Source organism: Oncorhynchus keta, chromosome 10 (genome assembly GCF_023373465.1).
Source record: "Oncorhynchus keta strain PuntledgeMale-10-30-2019 chromosome 10, Oket_V2, whole genome shotgun sequence".
In the NCBI taxonomy this organism is placed as follows: domain Eukaryota; kingdom Metazoa; phylum Chordata; class Actinopteri; order Salmoniformes; family Salmonidae; genus Oncorhynchus; species Oncorhynchus keta.
In genome coordinates, this window is record NC_068430.1 from 33,512,205 (window position 1) to 33,536,132 (window position 23,928).

A 23,928-nucleotide genomic window follows, 5' to 3' on the forward strand; every position below is an offset into this window, starting at 1 on the left:
CTGTATGTCTGAGTGTGATACAGGCCTATGCAATATGCTATGATAAGCTATTTTTTTTTTACCTTTATTTTACTAGGCAAGTCAGTTAAGAACAAATTCTTATTTTCAATGGCGGCCTAGGAACAGTGGGTTAACTGCCTGTTCAGGCGCAGAACGACAGATTTTGTACCTTGTCAGCTCAGGGATTTGAACTTGCAACCTTTTGGTTACTAGTCCAATGCTCTAACCACTAGGCTACCCTGCCGCCCCAATATAAAGCTTGTAGTCCTATATTTCCACAAGGAGTGAGTGAGAAACAGTAGCCATGCTGCAACAGACAGATGTGTCCGCCAGCGACGATCTTTCATGTATGAGTAATCGTTCAGACGTTACAGCCCATTACACAGAGTGACACTTGCCTGTTACTCTACTGTAATTACACTGGAGATTAGATAATCCGTCTGCAGTGTATTCAAATGGTCTATAGGTGTTTTACCAAGGGTATAAAGTTTAAACATCCGACCAACCAACCATCCAATCAATCAATCAAACAACCAATCCAAATCAACATTATTTGATCAAAGTAGTATTTTGAAGCAACCTGTTAAGAACATTTGGGATGCCAGCCATTGTATTTATCAGTTTTATTATCATATGGCATTGTTTTGATGGTGTTCTGGTATAGGGATATTAGTGCACTATGTAAAGGGAGTGCAGGGAATCTGTCGGTGGGCTAGGGTGCAAGAGGTCAGGCATGTTTTGACCCTGTCGCCATGGACAGGAATAGAAACTCATTCAATTGTGTTTTTGATCCTCACTGATCCTTATGAGATTTTCTGATGTCTAACTACACAAGTCAGTGTGTGTCACCTTGTTGCAGGTGCTGTCCATAGTGATGTTGTAGCCATATCTGAACAGAGCACATGTGTATGAGCAGATGAAAGAGACAAGTCTATACCAGTAGATTGTTATTTTCATGTCTTTCTTGGACTTACAGTGGGGAGAACAAGTATTTGATACACTGCCGCCTTTGCAGGTTTTCCTACTTACAAAGCATGTAGAGGTCTGTAATTTTTATCATAGGTACACTTCAACTGTGAGAGACGGAATCTAAAACAAACATCCAGAAAATCACATTGTATGATTGTTAAGTAATTAATTTGCATTTTATTGCATGACATAAGTATTTGATCACCTACCAACCAGTAAGAATTCCGGCTCTCACAGACCTGTTCGTTTTTCTTTAAGAAGCCCTCCTGTTCTCCACTCATTACCTGTATTAACTGCACCTGTTTGAATTCGTTACCTGTTTAAAAGACACCTGTCCACACACTCAATCAAACAGACTCCAGCCTCTCCACAATGGCCAAGACCAGAGAGCTGTGTAAGGACATCAGGGATAAAATTGTAGACCTGCACAAGGCTGGGATGGGCTACAGGACAATAGGCAAGCAGCTTGGTGAGAAGGCAACAACTGTTGGCGCAATTATTAGAAAATGGAAGGAGTTCAAGATGGTCAATCACCCTCAGTCTGGGGCTCCATGCAAGAACTCACCTCGTGGGGCATCAATGGGGCATCAATGATCATGAGGAAGGTGAGGGATCAGCCCAGAACTACAGGACCTGGTCAATGACCTGAAGAGAGCTGGGACCACAGTCTCAAAGAAAACCATTAGTAACACACTACGCCGTCATGGATTAAAATCCTGCAGCGCACGCAAGGTCCCCCTGCTCAAGCCAGCACATGTCCAGGCCCGTCTGAAGTTTGCCAATGACCATCTGCATGATCCAGAGTAGGAATGGGAGAAGGTCATGTGGTCTGATGAGACAAAAATAAAGCTTTATTTCTAAACTCCACTCGCCGTGTTTGGAGGAAGAAGAAGGATGAGTACAACCCCAAGAACACCATCCCAACTGTGAAGCATGGAGGTGGAAACATCATTCTTTGGGGTTGCTTTTCTGCAAAGGGGACAGGACGACTGCACCGTATTGAGGGGAGGATGGATGGGGCCATGTATCGCGAGGTCTTTGCCAACAATATCCTTCCCTCAGTAAGAGCATTGAAGATGGGTCGTGGCTGGGTCTTCCAGCATGACAACGACAAGAAACACACAGCCAGGGCAACTAAGGAGTGGCTCCGTAAGAAGCATCTCAAGGTCCTGGAGTGGCCTAGCCAGTCTCCAGACCTGAACCCAATAGAAAATCTTTGAAGGGAGCTGAAAGTCCGTATTGCCCAGCGACAGCCCCAATACCTTGAAGGATCTGGAGAAGGTCTCTATGGCGGAATGGGCCAAAATCCCTGCTGCAGTGTGTGCAAACCAGGTCAAGAACTACAGGAAACGTATGATCGCTGTAATTGCAAACAAAGGTTTCTGTACCAAAAGTTAAGTTCTGCTTTTCTGATGTATCAAATACTTATGTCATGCAATAAAATGCTAATTAATTACTTAAAAATCATACAATGTGATTTTCTGGATGTTTGTTTTAGATTCCGTCTCTTACAATTTAAGTGTACCTATGATAAATATTACAGACCTCTACATGCTTTGTAAGTAGGAAAACCTGCAAAATTGGCAGTGTATCAAATACTTGTTCTCCCCACTGTACATGATGGTGCATGACAGAATACCCTCAGTGCTGTCATATAGGGGAGTAATAGAGCAGTACAGCATAACAATATTTCAAATTCAGTGCATTCAAAATGCATGTAAAGTCATATTGCAAAACAAAAATGGATGTAACACCGTGAAATATTGATTTGATGCTGATTTGATGATCATCTTTCAAACATCAGAGTAATAATCAAATGTAGCCTCATGGGTGCCACTGACAGTAAAAACATCCCATAGTTCCAACTCCAGTTAGGTGACATTTCACCTGTAAATGTTGTGTGCCTCATTTCACCAGTGATCGCTGGCTGCTGTGGTTGCTCCCTTTGAGAAGAGTGATTGCCTGGATGACTGGAGGAGATTTAAAACAGGCAAATTTCCCTCTCATACATTCTTTATATAGAGCGTTAAGCCCATATTAACGCTGGGCCGTAGATTGCCATGCAGGGCTTGTCAGGCCATGTGACAGCCTATAGAAGAGCTCCACCAGATGGTCTCCCAGAGAGGGGTTTGTAGAGTCCAGATAGCAACAACACTGTCCTCTCCCTATTTTCTTTACACCATAATCTCTTTAAAACATTCCCATGATGCAGCCAGATATCACACAGCTACTAGGACTATCAATGTGATGTACATGGGAAAACAAATAGACATTTTGTTTATCAGGGCATCAGTGCCACATTGTATTGCTTGAGGGAAACTGCGTTTTCTCTGAGCATTTAATTGACATTCAATCTCTTCATCCAACAGTGTAACACCACCTGGTATAGAGGTCCTGGATGGCAGGAAGCTTGGCCCCAGTGATGTACTGGGCTGTACGCACTACCATCTGTAGTGCCTTGCGGTCGGAGACCGAGCAGTTGCCATACCAGGTGGGGATGCAACCCATCAGGATGTTCTCGATGGTACAGCTGTAGAACTTTTTGAGGATCTGAGGCCACATGCCAAATCTTTTCAGGCATTGTCGTGGTCTTTTCACGACTGTCTTGGTGTGTTTGGACCATGATAGTTCGTTGGTGATGTGGACACTCAACCTGCTCCCCTACAGACCAGTCGATGAGAATAGGGGCATACTCGGCCCTCCTTTTCCTGTAGTCCACGATCATCTATTTTGTCTTGATCACATTGAGGGAGCTGTTGTTATCCTGGCACCACACTGTCAGGTCTCTGACCTTCTAATTTGTTACTGCACTGAGCAATCTAAATCTGGGCGATCTACATCAGGCAAATTCTTCACAAAACAAGGTCTGTTGGGACAAAATAACTAGCTGGCTAGTCTAACACAATACCCCATAATACCCCACAAATATAATAAGGTTTCCCCAGAGATGTTCGATCCGGTTCAAGTCAGGGATCTGACTGGGCCACTCAAGGACATTCAGAGACTTGTCCCGAAGCCACTCCTGCAAATTCTTGGCTGTGTGGTTAGGGTCATTGTCCTGTTGGAAGGTGAGGTCCTGAGGTCCTGAGGTCCTGAGTGTTCTGAAGCAGGTTTTCATCAAGGATCTCTCTGTACTTTGATCCATTCATCTTTCCCTCGATCCTGACTAGTCTCCCAGTCCCTGCCGCTGAAAAACATCCCCACAGCATGATGCGTGTCACCACTATGCTTCACCGTAGGGATGGTGCCAGGTTTTCTCAAGACGTGACACTTGCCATTCAGGCCAAAGAGTTAAATCTTGGTTTCATCAGACCAGAAAATCGACCGAGGTCGACCGTTGCATATAATCGATGTGGTGCCTGTTAATTTATCATTGAATCACAGCCTACTTCGCCAAACGGGTGATTTAACAAGCGCATTCGCGAAAAAAGCACTGTCGTTGCGCCAATGTGTACCTAACCATAAACATCAATGCCTTTCTTAAAATCAATACACAAGTATATATTTTTAAACCTGCATATTTAGTTAATATTGCCTGATAACATGACTTTCTTTTAACTAGGAAATTGTGTCACTTCTCTTGCGTTCTGTGCAAGCAGAGTCAGGGTATATGCAGCAGTTTGGGCCGCCTGGCTCGTAGCGAACTATGTGAAGACCATTTCTTCCTAACAAAGACCGTAATTAATTTGCCAGAATTTTACGCAATTATGACATAACATTGAAGGTTGTGCAATGTAACAGGAATATTTAGACTAATGGATGCCACCCCTACGGTTCCGTATTTCACTGAAAGAATAAACGCATTGTTTTCGAGATGATAGTTTCCGGATTCGACCATATTAATATTTATGTGTGTAGTTATGTTATAACTAAGTCTATGATTTGATAGAGCAGTCTGACTGAGCGGTGGTAGGCAGCAGCAGGCTCGTAAGCATTCATTCAAACAGCACTTTCATGCATTTTGCCAGCAGCTTTTCGTTGTGCGTCAAGTATTGCGCTGTTCATGACTTCAAGCCTATCAACTCCCGAAATTAGGCTTGTGTAACCATGTGAAATGGCTAGCTAGTTAGCGGGATGAGCGCTAATAGCGTGTCAAATGTCACTCGCTCTGTGGCTTGGAGTAGTTATTCCCCTTGCTCTGCATGGGAGCGAGGAGAGGGACAGAAGCTATACTGTTACACTGGCAATACCAAAGTGCCTATAAGAACATCCAATGGTCAAAGGTTGATGAAATACAAATGGTAGAGAGAAATAGTCCTATAATTCCTATAATAACTGCAACCTAAAACTTCTTACCTGGGCATATTGAAGACTCATGTTAAAAGGAACCACCAGCTTTCATATGTTCTCATGTTCTGAGCAAGGAACTTAAACGTTAGCTTTCTTACATGGCACATATTGCACTTTTACTTTCTTCTCCAACACTTTGTTATGCCATTATTTATACCAAATTGAACATGTTTCATTATTTATTTGAGGCAATATTGATTTTATTGATGTATTATATTAAGTTAAAATAAGTGTTAATTCAGTATTGTTGTAATTGTCATTATTACAAATAAATGTAGAAAATCGGCCGATTAATCGGTATTGGCTTTTTTTTGGGGGGGTCCTCCAACAATCGGTATCGGCATTGAAAAATCATAATCGGTCTACCTCTAACTCCAATACCTTGACTTTGTTGTCCTTAAGCCATTTTGCCACAACTTTGGAAGTGTGCTTGGGGTCATTGTCCATTTGGAAGACCCATTTGCGACCAAGCTTTAACTTCCTGACTGATGTCTTGAGATGTTGCTTCAATATATCCACATACTTTTCCTCCTCATGATGCCATCTATTTTGTGAAGTGCACTAGTCCCTCCTCCAGCAAACACCCCCACAACATGATGCTGCCACCCCCGTGCTTTACGATTGGGATGTTGTTCTTCAGCTTGCAAGCCTCCCCCTTTTTCCTCCAAACATAACGATGGTCATTATGGCCAAACAGTTCTATTTTTGCTTCATCAGACCAGAGGACATTTCTCCAAAAAGTATGATCTTTGTCCCCATGTGCAGTTGCAAACCGTAGTCTGGCTTTTTTTATGGCGGTTCTGGAGCAGTGGCTTCTTCCTTGCTGAGCGACCTTTCAGGTTATGTCGATATAGGACTCGTTTTACTGTGGACATAGATACTTTTGTACCTGTTTCCTCCAGCATCTTCACAAGGTCCTTTGCTGTTGTTCTGGGATGGATTTGTACTTTTTGCACCAAAGTACGTTCATCTCTAGGAGACAGAACGCGTCTCCTTCCTGAGCGGTACCACGGCTGCATGGTCCCATAGTGTTTATACTTGCATACTATTGTTTGTACAGATGAATGTGGTACCTTCAGGCGTTTGAAAATTGCTCCCAAGGATGAATCAGACTTGTGGAGGTCTAGCATTTATGGAGGTCTAGGCTGATTTATTTAGATTTTCCCATGATGTCAGCAAAGAGTCACTGAGTTTGAAGGTAGGCCCTGAAATACATCCACAGGTACACCTCCAATTGACTCAAATGATGTAATTTAGCCTATCAGAAGCTTCTAAACCCATGACATAATTTTCTGGAATTTTCCAAGCTGTTTAAAGGCACAGTCAACATAGTGTATGTAAACTTCTGACTCACTGGAATTGTGATACAGTGAGTTGTAAGTGAAATAATCTGTCTGTAAACAATTGTTGGGAAAATAACTTGTGTCATGCACAAAGTTGATGTCCTAACTGACTTGCCAAAACTATAGTTTGTTAACAAGAAATTTGTGGAGTGGTTGAAAAACAAGTTTTAATGACTCCAACCTACAGTATGTGTATGTAAACTTCTGACTTCAACTGTATGTATGTGTGTGTAAACTACCGACTTCAACTGTAAGTGTTTCAGCATCTGCGCCCCTGCAAACTTAATAATGGTACTAATGGAGACCGCTTAAAATCACACTCTCCCCCCTCACCCCACCCCACTACACACAATTATAATCTGGACCATCAAAAATAATTAATCCTCTAGAGCAATGTTATTCAAGTTCAGGGTCGCAACCCCCTTTTTTAAATGAAGAGTACAGACTATTTTATGGGACAATATACATATACGTTATTAAGAACATTATAGAGAAAGAAAATGGAAAAATACAATAAAATAATGCTTTATTATCACACACCGGATAGCTGCTGTGAAATGTGTTGTTTTTACAGGGTCAGCCATAGTAGTACGGTGCCCCTGGAGCACATTAGGGTTAAGTGCCTTGCTCAATGGCACATTGACAGATTTTTCAGCTTGTCGGCTCGGGTATTCAAACCGGCGACCTTTCGATTACTGGCCCAACAATAACCGCTAGGCTACCTGCCGCCCATGTATTGATATGTAAGTATTGGTTATCTTAGAGAGATGAAAATGTAATGAATTTAAGGTTATTTGTTGATGTGAAAATCTAAATATACCGATTTTATTGTTGTGTCATTAGATATGGGTTGGGCTAAAAAAATTGGCCGAAAGAAATTGGGTCCCCTCTGAAAAATGTTGAATTCCACTGCTCTAGAATGTATGAGGAACTGTACAGGTGGTAGAGTTCCTAGGTTACAACACTCCATGTAGGACTAATGTGACAGAAAATAGTGTGACATTGTTCTAAGAGTCTGTGATGACCATGAGCCTACCTGTCCAGGGCAAAGACTGCATTTCCCAGAACTCAAATCAGTTGAAGTAGAGTACAAGACACATATTTGTTACCTATAAGAAATCATTTATTTAACCCTAAAACACCGGTCATGTCTAATTGTTAAAATACTCTGATTTTATTTTATTTGCTGAAGAAATGATCAATGGGATGCTTATCGACAGCGTTTTGACCAACAGTAATCCTCTTTGATTTGGCATCTTACTAGAGGAAAGCAATTCATTGCAATCCAGTCAGCCTGTTTTACAAGAGGCCTGTGCTCATTCATACTGTAGGGGAGAATGGGGTAAATTGACAATTTTTTTTCTAACAAAGACATCCACATATATTTCAGTATGTTGTGTATCCCTGGAAATAATCTAAATACATGTCAACACAACAGTTTTGACAACATAGCTTGTCCTAAAAAAGTGGTCTTCTGGCACAACTTACCTCAGGTATGGGTACATTGAGCATAGGGACAGAGTAAATTGATGCACCTTGAGGTAAGTGGGTGACGGTGTCCTGTGACATTGGGTGATGGCGCTGGAAATTCAAAGTTTAATTCATGGAATGGGAGTGTGGTATATTTTACATCTTAAATGTATGCCTGCATTCAAGACATAAATCTCTCTGTTCAATATGACTTACCCATCCAAAAATGTCCCCTTTTTTCCTTTACACATCCAACAGAATAATACCATTTCTGAGTGCATGATATTCTGTTTCACTGGCATATAGCATGTTCTATGGATGGTCTTAAACTGCAGCAATTTATGTCTGAGATTATATGAACATGACTGGGCATTCTAACATAGAGTGACTTTTTCCACATGTTGATATGTTACAGCCTTATTCTAAAATGGATTAAATTGTTTTCCCCCCATCATCAATCTACACACAATGCCCCAGAATGATAAAGCAAAAACAGGTTTTTAATAATTTTTGCTAATATATATATTCTAATGGAAACATCACATTTGCATAAGTATTCAGACCCTTTATTCAGTAGCAGCGATTACAGCCTCAAGTTTTCTTGGGTATGACGCTACAAGCTTGGCACACCTGCATTTGGGGAGTTTTTCCCATTCTTCGCTGCAGATCCTCTCAAGCTCTGGCAGGTTAGATGGGAAGCGTTGCTGCACAGCTATTTTCAGGTCTCTCCAGAGAAGTTTGATCAGGTTTAAGTCCTGGATCTAGCTGGGCCACTCAAGGACATTCAGAGACTTGTCCCGAAGCCACACCTGCGTTGCCTTGGCTGTGTGCTTAGGGTTGTTGTCCTGTTGGACCCAGTCTGAGGTTATGAAAGCTCTGGAGCAGGTTTTCATCAATGATCTCTCTGTATTTTGTTCTCTTCATCTTTGCCTTAATCCTGACTAGTCTCTCAGTCTCTGACACTGAAAAACATCCCCACAGCATGATTCTGCCACCATCATGCTTCACTGTAGGGATGGTGCCAGGTTTCCTCCAGACGTGACACTTGGCATTCAGGCCAAAGAGTTCAATATTTGTTTCATTAGAACAGAGAATCTTGTTTCTCATGCTCTGAGAGTGTTTAGGTGCCTTTTGGCAAACTCCAAGCGGGCTGTCATGTACCTTTTACTGAGGAGGGGCTTCCGTCTGGCTGCTCTACCATAAATGCCTGATTGGTGGAGTGCTACAGAGATGGTTGTCCTTCTGGAAAGTTATTTCATCTCCACAGAGAATCTCTAGAGCTCTGTCAGGGTGACCATCAGGTTCTTGTTCACCTCCCTGAACATGGTCCTTCTCCCCCAATTGCTCAGTTTGTCTGGCCAGCCAGCTCTAGGAAGAGTCATGGTGGTTCCAAACTTCTTCCATTTAAGAATGATGGAGGCCACTGTGTTCTTGGGGCTTTAATTCTGTGGACATGTTTTGGTACCCTTCCCCAGATCTGTGCCTCGACACAATCATGTTTCGGCGCTCTATAGACAATTCCTTCAACCTCGTGGTTTGACCTTATATAGACGGGTATGTGCCTTTCCAAATCATGTCCAATCAATTGAATTTACAACAGGTGGACTCCAATCAAGTTGTAGAAACATCTCGAGGATGATCAATGGAAACAGGATGCACATGAGCTCAATTTCGAGTCTCATAGCAAAGGGTCTGAATACTTATGTAAATAAGGTGTTTCTGGTTTTTAGATTTAATAAATTAGTAAACATTTCTAAAAACCTGTTTTTGCTTGGTCATTATGGGGTATGGTATGTAGATTGCTGAAGATTTTTATTAATTTAATCCATTTTAGAATAAGACTGTAACGTAACAAAATGTGGAAAAAGTCAAGGGGTTTGGATACTTTCTGAAGGCACTTTATCTGTATCCATTCATCCTCGTCAATAGCGTCTCCCAGGTCTTCCTCAAATGTTTGTTTTACGTGTTTTGTGTCATTGGGAAAAGCCTCTATCAACCCTTGATACAGTTTGGAAATCAACTTTGAAGGTTTGTCAGACTGCCTTAAAAAACATCTGGCTTGTCCTGTGTTTGCTGGACAAAGAGAATAAAGTGTTGTATCTGCATAAATTCACCTCACCTCTGTCACAGACTGGTCTTCCCTAGCTGCCTGACCCTGTTGAGACCCCTGTCACCATCTGATCCTCCTAAAATTAGGCATGACAAAGAATGACCTTGGTGTACATTTATACACTATATTATCCAAGAATCGAATCAATGGTTCAATAATTGAAATGACCAGTATTCCCAGATCCTAGACCGTAGCTTTAAACTTAAGCTGCTGTCCTGTAGGTTTACCCATCAATTCAAGATGGAACTTTGCATCATTCACTGAATATACTGCAAAGTTTACCTGAGCTCCATAAATTGGTCTTCCCTGGCTGTCTGACCCTCTTGGGACCCCTGTCACCATCTAATCCTGCTAAGACATGATGAGCATAGTGTTGTGTACTGCCTGCACTAGAGAGCTGCATTTCTGCAGGATACCAGAGATCATTGCGGCACAGTCAGCATTTTTCAAGCTGCAGGCGGGAGCGGGTGTCAGACAGATTAAAATATTTTTGTTGTCCCACAGATTATTTTGAAACGTTCCTCCTTCTGCTTTGTATGTGTTACCGTACCTATTGTATTAAAAGCATGTGTTTTTTTGCATTAGTCACACACTCAGAATTCGCTGTGTCAACTTCTGCCTGCCTCTCCTAGTTGGGTGTTAGAGTTCAAGTGTGCCTAGTATGTGTGGCGCTCAACCAACGTTAGTCAAAGTGCAATCATAAAATTGAATCATCATTGAAAAGGAAAAGGCACAATATAGTTTACTACATTGCCTAGAAATAGGTTTAAATGTTGATCACCCATATTTCTTCTGTCTGAAAATCTTCCCTCTCCAAAAAGGTATGCTATAAAAATAGATTAAGAGAAAGTGTAAGTCTCTCCAACTCTGCTCTCTTCAAACTACAGTTAGCATGTTGGCTGATATAGCCCAGTAATACAGATAGCCTAATATAAGGGCCATGTGAGAATCTATGGTAATTTAACCTATTTCTTAAGTTATTTTTGCACATTTGATATTGCCTATAGGGCAGAAAATTGCTGGGACCCTGGCTGGCAAGTGAGCTGCATCACATATTCTGTTTATTTATTTATTTATTCAACTAGGCAAGTCAGTTAAGAACAAATTCTTATTTTCAATGACAGCCTAGGAACAGAGGGTTAACTGCCATGTTCAGGGGGAAAACGAGAGATTTTTACCTTGTCAGCTGGGGGATTCGATCTCGCAACCTTTCGGTTGCTAGTCCAAAGCTCTAACTACTAGGCTGCCTGCCGTCATATGCCTAAAATAACATTGCGGGACTGCGGTTGGGTTTGGAACCTAAGGAAAGAAAGCTAGCAGGTGCTGGCAGAGTGAGGTATGAAAAGCTATATCTAAGGGCGGGAGCTGGATGAAGAAATCGGTCCTGTGCAGACCTCTACTTTGCACCATGACAGCGAAGCCTGTAAATTTAGAGCTGTTTATTACAGTGTCAGTGTGAAAAGTAGGGAATTATCTAGGGAAACTGACAGATTAATAACATTCAATTGACATACTGACTAATACAACTCACATTGCACTGAAAAAATATAATTCTTCAATAATTTGGCTGATGGTTTTATTGTTTGATTCAATTCTAGTTTGAGGCTAAAAATAATAGCTAATGTGAAAGCCAACTTTTGGCCAGCTTTCTCTCTAATGGTAAATCAACTGGCAAAAGCTTGCCAAGTTCATTTACTTCTGAAGCGTGACAAAACAAAGGCTACAAAACATTTCCATACAAACAACTTCTGTTAGATAGTAATAATAGCCACCTCATATTGCTATCTGACAGATAACTAGAGGCTAGAGCTGAACTGGCTGTGGAAGCTACTCACTAGCGTAGCTTATTCATTCACCTCAGTCAAGACGGGATGAAACATTTGCTAACGTTACATGTCAGTTACAATACTAGCTCAGGGCAGTGAATAAACACTCATATTGTATTTTCTCTGATAAGTTAAACAGCAGTTACCTTGCCAGCTACATCAGTCAACTAAAGAGTAGCCAGTTTCAGTTCTGCTTTCTTTTACAACTCAGTGAAAGAGCTCAACACTATGTTCAACTCACCTGTGCTTGTCCAGCCAGCCTTCCAGAAGCTTTGACTTCACACAGCTTGTCAGCCCGCTCTGTGGTGTCTGTGTGGTCCTAAATCCAATCGGATAAACTCTCCGAACAGCCTACCTGATTGCTCGGAGGCGTCTGCATGGTCTTAAAGCACACCGTTGCAGTGTTTTGTATCACATTCCAATGATAAAATTTGGGGGACAAAAATGCCATTTCAGAATGTGGGGGGGACATGTCCCCCTCGTCCTCAGTGGAAGTTGCGCCACTGCCTACAAGTGTGATCTGGGATTTCTATTGGATAAGCAGTTTTAGCCTATCTTCAGACTGTACTGTTTTTGCCAACATGATGAAATTATTATGGACAAAAGAGTGAGATTATTTATTGGAAAGGAGCATCAAGCTCATCACCTTGCACTTTCACTACCCTGTGAAGTTCATCATAATTTATTTTAGGCTTACCCTGGCGTAACGGTTTGATAACTGTGTAAATCTCTCTTGGCGAAAGTGGCTTTTGTCAATATATTTGCCTCTATTTACCCTCCAAAAATTAAATTATAATTATCTGCTAATGTGGCTATCATAAAGAGCTACAAATGCCATGAAGATCTGGACGAGACTGCCGAATCGAGGCAAAGGTAAGAACCTCTGGATTAACTATCTAATGTTAGCTAAATTTGGTCATGAATAAATTGGCTAAATTTATTTAAATTGATATGAACTAATAAATACCAGGAACTTTATGTGAATTTTTCTAAACCTATTACATGAATTTACCATTGATCCTGGTGATACCGTAAATTTGTTCACTTAAAATCCACGTAAAAACAATTGTTTTATGTGCATTTTCCTAACAGAGATGTTTCCATCAAATTGACATATAAAAATACATTTTGTGGTTAAAAAACCAAATAAAAATACAAGTTAAATGGGTTTCCATCGCATTTTGAACTCTACATATGGTTCCCCCCCCCAAAAAAATTGGGGGTTATATAGGAAGTGTGCCCATTATGGTATTAGCAGGTGCGTTCTAGCCAACAGCAGATACAGTACTGTATCTGCACGCTGGTGGCTAGAGCGCAAATCTACAGGATGAGATTATCATGCACAAAAACACAAGATTATGTTTGTCTAACAGCAGCCAAGCTTTGATGATTATGTCACCAGAATAAAACCCTTGATATTTATTGGAAAGGAGCATCAAGCTCATCACCACCCTGTTAAGTTCATCATAAATTGTTTAATCTGTAGCATAATAAACTTTTTGCTTTTGACAAATTGTATTGGGAGGACCACACAACATGTCTTTGGGTAACCACAATTTTACTTTGATTTGATGGTTATTATATCAATATTTGTGCATAAATGACATTTCTCACATAATTTGTTTCATCGACACAAAGAGATCCCAACTTCCCATGGCATGCACTTTACTTGGATAAAAAAGGTTGGATGTTAACCTGGTTTAGCCTGTGTATGTTTGTCCTTCATTGGACCTTGAGGTGTGTCACAGGAAGTGAGAAAGAAATTACAAGGAGGCCGACGCCCTCAGTGTCCATAGCACTTTATCAGAGGAACCCCTCTGCCCCCTAGTGGTTATTGTGCTTCTCACATCCACCTAGCAACAGGTAACTCACGGCAAAAGGAGTAATGCAATTGTATTTGTATGTGAACCAGACATTTTACAATAATATTCCCACATAGTGCACTACTTTTGACCAGAGCTCTATTGTCCCTGGTTAAAAATAGTTCACTATATAGAGGATTTGGGACATAACCAGAGAGGTTCTACCTAAGTAGGCCCCAGAAATAAATGTGCCAGTCCCTGTCAGTCGATTCAGGCTCATCAATCAACTCCTCTACCACTAACCAGTTCCACCTCGCTCTCCCCCATGTGTTTCATGACTTTGATTGATATTGTACATGATGTGTCTCTCTTTCACACTCTCTCAAATAATTTACATCAGTATAGAGCAGATCACCATGAAGACATAAAACAATCAATAAGCTGAGTCTCATTGTAATGTTTTGTTACTACTTTTATTCATCTTATCAGTTTTTATTTTTAAATCACACATTTTTTTTCTTATTTCCTACCATATGCCTTAGTCTACATTCTCAGCCTAATTTAAAAAATCTTCACTAAACAATACAAAAATGTGTTGGAGTTTCTATGGCACAATCTTATTTTTAGCTTGTTGCATTTCCCTCGGATCCAAAAAGGATAGGCCTACAATAATATTAACATGTACGTGTCTCATACATAAAACCTAAGAATGTAGAGGTTTACTGACCTTCCTCACTGTATTTTAGGCCCAGAACCGCACCCATACTGTGTTAAGTGACATGTGTAGAACCAATCGTTCTTCTCGACGCGAGCCGCATTACACCAATCACCAAAGGTGGGCGGGACTTTTAATGCTGCTCTTCAACATGGCGGATATGTCGCCTACGAGTTGAATTTAAAGCACATTTTACTTACTTAAGTTAGAGACAAAAACAGTAGTAAGATTAGAATATATCGTTTTCAAGGCGGTAACTGCAGTCTAAAAATGAAAGGCAAGGAGCGGTCGCCCGTTAAAAAGCGCTCGCGGATTCTGGACGATATTCGAGACCGGGGAGGAAGCCACCCAACAAGTAAGAAAATGGGAACACTCTCGGCGGCAGGCAGCAACGGGAATAGTTCTGTCAAAAGTGGTGGTTCGGTAAAACGGAGTTTACCGTCTGAAAAGAGAGACTGTCGAGATTTAGACGGACATGTGTCAAATCGAACTGGGAGTAGCCATGGATATGCTAATACAACTGGTTCGAGTAGCAAGCTACACATTAGCATTGCTCTGGACCCCACGACAAGGACCAATTCTCGCGGGGAACCGCGGCCTCTTCCGAGTAGCGAAAGTGAGTACAAGACTCTAAAAATTAGCGAGCTGGGCTCTCAGTTGAGCGACGAAGACATTGAAGATGGATTATTTCACGAATTTAAGAAATTTGGGGACGTGAGTGTCAAAATAAGCCGAGTTAACGACGAAAGGGTGGCATTTGTGAATTTCAGAAGGCCCGACGATGCTAAGGCGGCCAAGCACGCACGCGGCAAGTTGGTACTCTATGACCGCCCTCTAAAAATTGACGCGGTGTACATGAACCGGAGGAGGAGCCGATCCCCCATCGAAAAAGATCCATATGCAGGAGTTGCAGGACACAGACATTTGCATGTCCAAAGACCCCTTTCACCAACGGGGCTAGGATATAGAGATTTCCGACTGCAGCAGCTAGCTTTGGGCCGCCTCCCCCCTCCCTCTTCCCTCCCTAGAGAACTGGAAAGAGAGAGGGAATTTTCTATCTATGAAGCCAGGGCCCGGCCACCCTTCATCCCTGACTGTGCAGCTTTCTGTGAGGAGGACCTCCTCTCCCCTGAAGATGATCAGCGGGCCAACAGGACGTTGTTTCTTGGGAACCTCGATGTCTCAGTGACAGAGAATGACTTGAGGAGGGTGTTTGACAGGTTTGGGTTGATCACAGAGGTGGACATCAAGCGGACATCTGCTCGCGGACAGAACAGCACCTATGGATTCCTAAAGTTCGAGAACCTGGACATGGCTCACCGTGCTAAGATCACCATGTCAGGAAAAGTGGTGTGTCACAACCCTATTAAAATTGGCTATGGCAAAGCGACACCCACAACTAGGCTGTGGGTGGGGGGTCTTGGACCCTGGGTCCCCCTTGCTGCTCTGGCTAGGGAGTTTGACCGCTTCGGCACCATCAGGACTATAGACTACAGGAAGGGGGACACGTGGGCCTACATCCAGTATGAGAGCCTGGATGCTGCCCAGGCCGCCTGCTCCCACATGCGTGGCTTTCCTCTGGGTGGTCCTGAGAGGAGGCTTAGGGTGGACTTTGCTGACACAGAGCTCCGCTACCAGCAACAGTACCTGCAGCCTCTCCCTCTGCCGCCTCACTTTGACCTAGTGGCAGACTCATTTGTCCACCGGCCCACCCTCGAGGCCATCAGAATCAGAGAGAGGAGCCCTCCACCCCCACTCCGCTTCAGGGAAAGGGAACTGTACAACACAGACTGGGCTGGCCCAGCAGTCTGCGAGAGGGTGCGAGGGGCAGCTTTTGAACCCATGGAGCACCTGGAGAGGCGTTCACGTGAACCCTGGTCTCTGGAACGGGAGCTGCAGAGCCGAGACCAGGCCCGAAAACGTCGCCTCTTAGAGGATGGGCGTCGCCCGGACCGCTCACCAAACAGCAGTGAACATGGGCGTCGTCGTCACGGCGCCTCTCTGGAGCACAGCCCTGGCGGCAGCAGCCGGGACGGGGGGCGCTACAGCCCCCCGCGCTCCGATAGACCCTCTCCCGTCAGAGAGCAGCGGGCCAGCCTAGGCCGTGGCCCTGGGGACAAGCGGCTGCGGACAGACAGCCCAGCCTTACCAGAACGGGACCGCAAACGCAAAGCCAGTGACTCATGCACAAGCCCTGTAAAGAGGGAGGACCGCTCTGATCACCCCTCCTCTTCCATGTCCAGCCTGCAGTCTAAGCAGGGGGCCGGGGGGCAGAAGCTGTGTCAGGCCTGGCATGGCGTGCTCCTGCTGAAGAACAGCAGCTTCCCCACCTCCATGCACCTGCTAGAGGGGGACTTAGCTGTGGCAGCCAGACTACTGGTGGAGAGCTCCACTGGTGGTCAGGTGTCCCAGCTAAAGATCACCCAGCGCCTGCGTCTGGACCAGCCCAAGCTGGATGAGGTGTCCCGTCGCATCAAGACTGCAGGCCCCAGCGGCTATTCTGTCCTCTTGGCTGTGCCTGGGAGCTGTGAGGAGGGGCCCCAGGATGTGGGAAGCTCCACCGAGAGGCCTCTAAAGAACCTGGTCTCCTACCTGAAGCAGAAGCAAGCAGCCGGCGTCATCAGTCTGCCTGTGGGTGGCACCCGTGACAAGGACGGCGCAGGAGTTCTTCACGCTTTCCCGCCCTGTGATTTTTCCCAGCAGTTCATGGATGCCTCAGCGAAAGCCCTTGCCAAAACCGAAGAGGACTACCTGGTGATGGTCATTGTCCGAGGAGCCTCATAAAATGAGAATCATTCATGTGTGATGCATTGGTAGCACATTCACACCCACAATGTGTTACGGGATTTAGCTGTCATTGAAACGGAACAGGGTGGGGTTGATAGCTTTCTGTCTTGCTACAAGTAGAACTTCTTGGCAGAACACAATGCTATACTAAGAGTAATTTGTTAATCAAAAATAACAAGCCTTTCAGATATTTTAAGTTGTCAACTCAGCATAGCATGCATTAGCATGTAGCCTGCATTACATTCTATTGGTGGTCTACTTTTAATGTGAACAATTTAAATCACAAGAAGTGGATACATTTAATTGAAATTGGTTAAGTCAAAGTAGACTCACCTTTCTCTATTTGCGCAACTAATCTGTAAATCATTCATCTGTAGAGTAATTTATGCATTTTTGTGAATCACAACTACATTGGTTATTGCCTTTTTATTTGGAAAAAATCTGACATCCATTGTATTTGCAAACAATCATTTATCTGGTGTCAAGTCTTGTTTGCTATTCATTGAAGTAGAACATAAAAGCATGTAAAGATTAATCTGAGACCTGAAAAAAAATCTGAACTACACTTAGTTATCTCCTCATTTGAATTTCTTACACTTAGTCAGACTGGTAATAGATAAGCCATGCCATATTTTAAGAGCCCTGTGAAGGTGTGTAGTTGTAAGACGATACAGTTTTCCATTGCATTATCAATAATTTATTAGTAAAATTGGTATCTGCTTTTGTTGATCAATAAGAATATACCAGTCTCTATCAAGCAGCCAATGTAAAATGTTTTGAAATTCAGTTATTTACATAAAACTCTACCTGGAATATTTTCAAATCAAACATTGCTGTTTGATAAGGTCTTACTTATTTGATCCATAGTTGGGACGATTTTTGTTATTTCTAATCGCCAAAGTGCTTACATTTTCACCTACTGTATCACCACCGACTGTTGTCAGTGTATCTTTGCTTGGCACCAATAGCACTCACAGTTAAGTTTCAATTTTGGAAACAATATTTTGTGTGATACATTATAAGAGAATCTAGGATATCAGAGTTTGTTTTACAAGTGTTGCATTGCCCTGTTGACTATATAGACTAATAGTAAAAAAAACACAAAAAACAAGGCTCATAAGTTTCTTTTGAGTGGTCTAATTTAAAAGTGCCTATTAGATAGGCAATATCCAAATATTGACTCTATTAGCGTAAATCCAGAATGGTTTTGATTGTCAACAGGTCTATGATCCTTGGGTTCATTCAATAGAGATGATGCCACACAAATTCCATAGAGGGTATTATTTTTTTGACTAAATAAGAACTACCACTATTTTCCTGTGCCACTGAGGTCCTTGAGGTCAGGACGTTATCCTGTTTTTTATATTATGAGTAATGTTATTTCCAACAATCATCCCCACAGTTAAATGTTTGAGTTAAGTTAGTATTTTACTATACATAGTAAAGAGGGAAATAAAGCTTCTAAACCAAATGACCATGGCCCCTCATGGCAGTAATATGTGTCTCTTGATGACTTCCCCTTTTGGTTCTGAGAGAACTAACTGTCTGGAAACCATTAAGAGACTGCCTAGCCTTCCAGAAAGCTAGGTGGAGCCATTTCACATAGTCTTTTCAGTTCCACAAATGTGCATCAACAAGGTGAGAAGGAAAGTAGTTTATCTAAATGGAATTTCTCCAATGAGTTCAATCAGTTATGTCAAATGTATGACTCACTTTTGAAACAGGATACCTTTCTTTTTGCTCTCAAGGACCAAGAGTATGTATGTCCCTAAAACATATATATATTTTAACAATTGGTTTAGTTCAACAGTGTACTTAAATTCTGTTTAGGGTTAAACTAAGAATAAGTTTTGTTGACTGGCATTAAGCACATGTATCAATCTCTCCAAATACTACAGTGGAAGTTAATTTACATAATTGTTCATTTTCAATTTGGCCTTTACATTAATTGCCGCCTTTATACATGGGGAACTCACCAGTAGTGTTGTTAATGCCATAGCCTTCTGCTTCTACTTAGAATTCAAAGTGTATTGGCATTTTTACATATAAAACAAAAAGACATTTTATTTAAAAATGTATTTTAAGTGAAATTTCTTGTATAAAATTATTACTGTATGTATGTTATGGACACTTCAGATCTGAGCAAGGAATACCAGAGTGGATAACACCACCATACCACCGTTGGACACTGGAAAACACCATACGCAAAAATACTCCAGAATGCACAGGGGCAAGGGTCCTTTGCACAGTGGCCCTTTGTGCATTTCCTCAGAATTTACTGCTCGTTGTGTTAATGCTTTGTGATGCCATTTCCCGTGTTTTAAATGGAAAATATGCTGTGTGCTGTGTCCACCTGATTTTTGGAGAAAAAATGGAAACCGCAATTGCACATGCGCCTAAGACATAGTTGTCAAAAAACACAAAGTGCAGCTTGCACTTCATAGATTTTGTTTCGGTATCAATAAATGTTCTCTTTCGTGGGAAAACAAATGTTTCTGCCTTGGAAGACGACTTTTGTGACCTTTTCTGTTGTGTTGCGAAGGAATTGTCTTTTGCACTTAACTCTGGCCCTGCCTGTGTGAAAAATGGGAGCACCTTTCCAGACCAGAAAGGAAAAAGAAAAGTGTTGAGAGCAAGGGAAAGAGCTCAAATCTTTGTGTTGACATCATTGCTCACCATCATTGTTAACACCGCTTTTTGAAGAGTTGCTGATGTTCCAGCTGTTAATGCCCAAATCCCCCCCCCCCCCCCCTTTTACCTGGCCATCATTACTGTGCCTTTGCTGAGATGTCCCGTGGGAGTGGGGCCCTACTCCTGTGTCATCTCTGGTCCTCGTAGCCGTAGGTGATGAAGCTGTTTTCCAGTGAGCTGTTACAACGGGGGCTGGAGAGAGGCTCACCACTTGCTGGCTGCTGCTCTGATGGTGGCGCTGTTGTCATCACCTTGGGCCACTGATCCAGTTGTCCCGGGTGTTCCACTGCTCTGCCCACCACACCTCCTGCTTTGTGTCACTTTGGCCAACAACACACAGTTGGAGTGCCTGTCCTGTCCACTCAACTCTACTGATGAAAACAACCCTCCAGAGCTAGGAGGGTAATGCCTCAAGATCTGTTCCAGCTTAACAAGGAGCCATAGTTTTAATTATTTGTGTATTTGCCAGTTGCTTTGCTCTCCCTGCGTTGAAGCCTGCAGGAATAATATTTTACTGTGTTAGGGTCAGTTTACATTGGTACCCCACCATGGGATGGAGTGACTCGGCACCCAGGCTTTCCACAAACCACCATGTGCCACTCCCAGTGAAAGGAACTTCCCGCCCTGTGCAGGTATCGATGATTTGAATTTATTTAGTTCTAGAGTTTATTCTAAGTGAATATGAAATCAAAATGAAGAGACTGTCATTGGGCTGCCATCAGGGATCCAGAATCCACAGGAGGCACTGCCCAGTTAACAGTCGGCTTTGTGCCAGGATTCCAGGCCTGACTAGCATAGTTGCGGATTTGGTATGTAAACTTTGGTAGGAAATGCAAATCCTGCGTTGCGAGAGACCCACTGTGTGCCACACCCTGGACGGCAACACAAGGCTTCTCAGAGGTTTTGAGCTCTGCCTGTCTATGACAGGAGTGGGCACCTCCCTTCCCCCCACAGACACCTGTCCCTGCTCAGGTAAAGATTGCTGACAGCCTGAACGACATACTTTGGTACGTATAAACAAAGAACAGTCTGATCCCTTGTTATGAACACATGATAATCACTTAATCTGGTATTTTGTACTTACATGCATTCTATATATGAGGCAAGCAGATAAACCGTTCAATTAATGATACCTGGTTCATAATAAATGTAATACCATACACTTGTATATATTGCACATAAACGGGTATAGACATCTCCTTAAAGCAATGCCATCAGTATAATAGCACTGGTTACAATTTATTGAAGTCTATTGCTCCATGATCATTTTGTTACACTTTCAAAATGTCCACAGGTCTGTTATACAATTCATTAACAGTGCGTTGTCAATAGTTTTCTCTCCCTGCATGCTGTTTTGTCACAGGCAAATTTAGATTCAAGATATTGCTTAACCAATAGAAGTCCCTCTGATGTGTATGTCACGTACCGGTAAGTTAAATTGAGTATGACGTTTTACTCCGTCAAGTGTAACAGGGGAGTGATAGATAAATGGCTAGGTCAGGACTATTCCTAAAATCATACACATATCTAATAATATCCTCAGGCTATATTGTTTTAAAAAATGGTAAAGTATTCAGATGTGCTATTTAACAGCATGCAGGAAGAACAACTGGTAGAGAACAAATGTTAGTTAAAATTAGAACTGCACATTATCAGGGGAGACAGGATCCATTTTGTTTAATGATATGAATGGGTAGGATAGTGTGTTCCCTGCTTATAATGAGTGGGGGAGTGACACGCTCTTGAAAACATCAGCTTTTTATGTCTGCAGCATGAGCATAACATTCAGTTTAACATAAATCTTAGTGATGGAAATATCTGATAACAGGTGCCTGAAGACCTGGTAGTATGCCTGATATGATCAATACTGCTTGTACAACTGCATAAAATGGCAGGGACACATGAAATAATCTCACAGTTGCATTTGACAGATTAGACACAAATGGAAGAACAGCAGCGGACTCACCTCCAGTTGAGAATAGCAGAAAGGATAGATGTATAAATATGCCGTGAGTATTGATCATCAGTAGTTGTGTTATGTTGTCAGATCATGCAGCGCCCTTCTTCACTGATGATATTGAATTGGTTTTGATGAATTACTTTTTTCACAGTAGATAATGTTGCCTTTGCATTATGAAGAGGTAAGTAGGGACTTTCTCTTAGCCATCACTAGTCCCAGGGGGCTTTGAACAGCAAATGTGGTCGTTTAACCATTCACAATACGATTCTAGAAGATTTAATCAGCTTTTTTTCTACTAAATTATAACACTTTGTTAATATGTTTGATACTGAAGGCTTTGGTTTATTTAGAACATATCCTTATGATATGTGATATTAAGTTGTTAATTTTTCTCCAGTACAATTTCAGGGGATATCGATGTTTGTATGACATGTTCAAATGGTTTAATGTGCTACATGTGTTTGTTGTTTCTCTGGCCAGTCTTGTCTTTGTGTTAAGGATGTGGCCCGGTTTCAGTCCTCAGCTCATCGATTAATCCTCCAGGAAACCGTTTGCAGCAGGTACTACATCATGCACTGTAGTAAATACACATTAAACCCATACTGCTGTATTATGACCTCCTTTTGTATTCCTCATGAAAGGAGTGAACAGGGATTAATCACATTTGAGTTTCACAAGAGCAACATTCAGAAAAGGAGGAAATAAAGAAGCTTGCTCCATTAAACTTTCTGCTCTGGAAGTGTCATACAACCTGAAAACCGAACTGTAAAACTACACGGGTCAGAGTTTTACTTTAATGTTTTATCTAATTAACAAACATCTGGTTGATACAGTATTAAACAAGGAATTCATTTGACAAGGGATCCACACGTTGGTGAGTACATGTTCTAATGCTGTCAGTGTTTACCATTTAATGTGCATTTAGCCAGAGTCATTATTTACTATTTGAGCTAATTGTAATTTGTACATACCACATTACGTTTCAATTAAAACAATTTGTATAATATATTTTTTTAATAAAGAGGCTTATTTTAAACATGGCTGTGTTCTCTTTTATTACTTTTGTACATTTGAATATGAGGTTGAATGATCTAAAGTTATTACAGTTTTGTTGGCATTAAATACAATTTTACGAAATTATAAGATTATAAAATAAGTGTACATTATGATGATGTCTGACTTTGTCCTTTAGAGGGCAGAGTTGTCTAAAGAAGTTTGACAATTACCTACGTCACTTAGATCTTATTCAGATGCATGTGAAATATCAGAAACGTTATTACTGACATTATCGTGTTTAAAAACACTAATCAAGTGATAATCGAATCAAATTGGTGAGACGCGAACAATTCCCATCAGACTCAAGTATGCGGAAAGTACACTCAGACCTTTATTTGCAGTCATTAAAGTCACTATTCGTTGTATCAAATGGCCATTCATAAATAATATGGGTAATTGAAGCCATTAAACTAAAACGCACTCATATGTTACATGCTCACATTCTGAAAAGTCAACTGCCCCATTTTACAGAAATCTTTGTGGGAAATGCTGAGTCATGACATACTGTTCCAGTTAATCTATGTGACTTTTTATTAACCTGTAACGAGGTGTGACCTACATGTACAGTATATGCATTTTATTAGTGCAGATGTAGATTTATTGTATGCTTGTCTTTCTCATGCAGTTGACAACAGTACACAAATAGAAACACTTGCCACTTCAAATAATTCACGCTGAGTGTACAAAACATTAGGAACACCTTCCTAATATTGAGTTGTATCCCCTTTTGCCCTCAGAACAGCCTCAATTCACCGGAGCATGGACTATACAAGGTCTCGAAAGGCACATCTTGACTCTGAAGATTCCCACAGTTGTCATGTTGGCTGGGTGTCCTTTGGATGGTGAACCATTCTTGATTCACACAGGAAACTGTTGAGACTGAAAAACCCAACAGAGTTGCAGTTCTTG

The 23,928-nt window shown here is 41.9% G+C and overlaps 1 protein-coding gene across 1 annotated transcript; it reads left to right on the top strand.

The window, feature by feature from the left end:
• The first annotated feature begins 14,334 nt into the window (after positions 1 to 14,334).
• On the top strand, positions 14,335 to 19,802 carry LOC118388547 (RNA-binding protein 15-like). The gene has a single exon (XM_035777737.2). The coding sequence runs from the start codon at positions 14,796 to 14,798 to the stop codon at positions 17,307 to 17,309; it is 2,514 nt and encodes an 837-aa protein (XP_035633630.1). The 5' UTR covers positions 14,335 to 14,795; the 3' UTR covers positions 17,310 to 19,802.
• Positions 19,803 to 23,928: the final 4,126 nt, after the last annotated feature.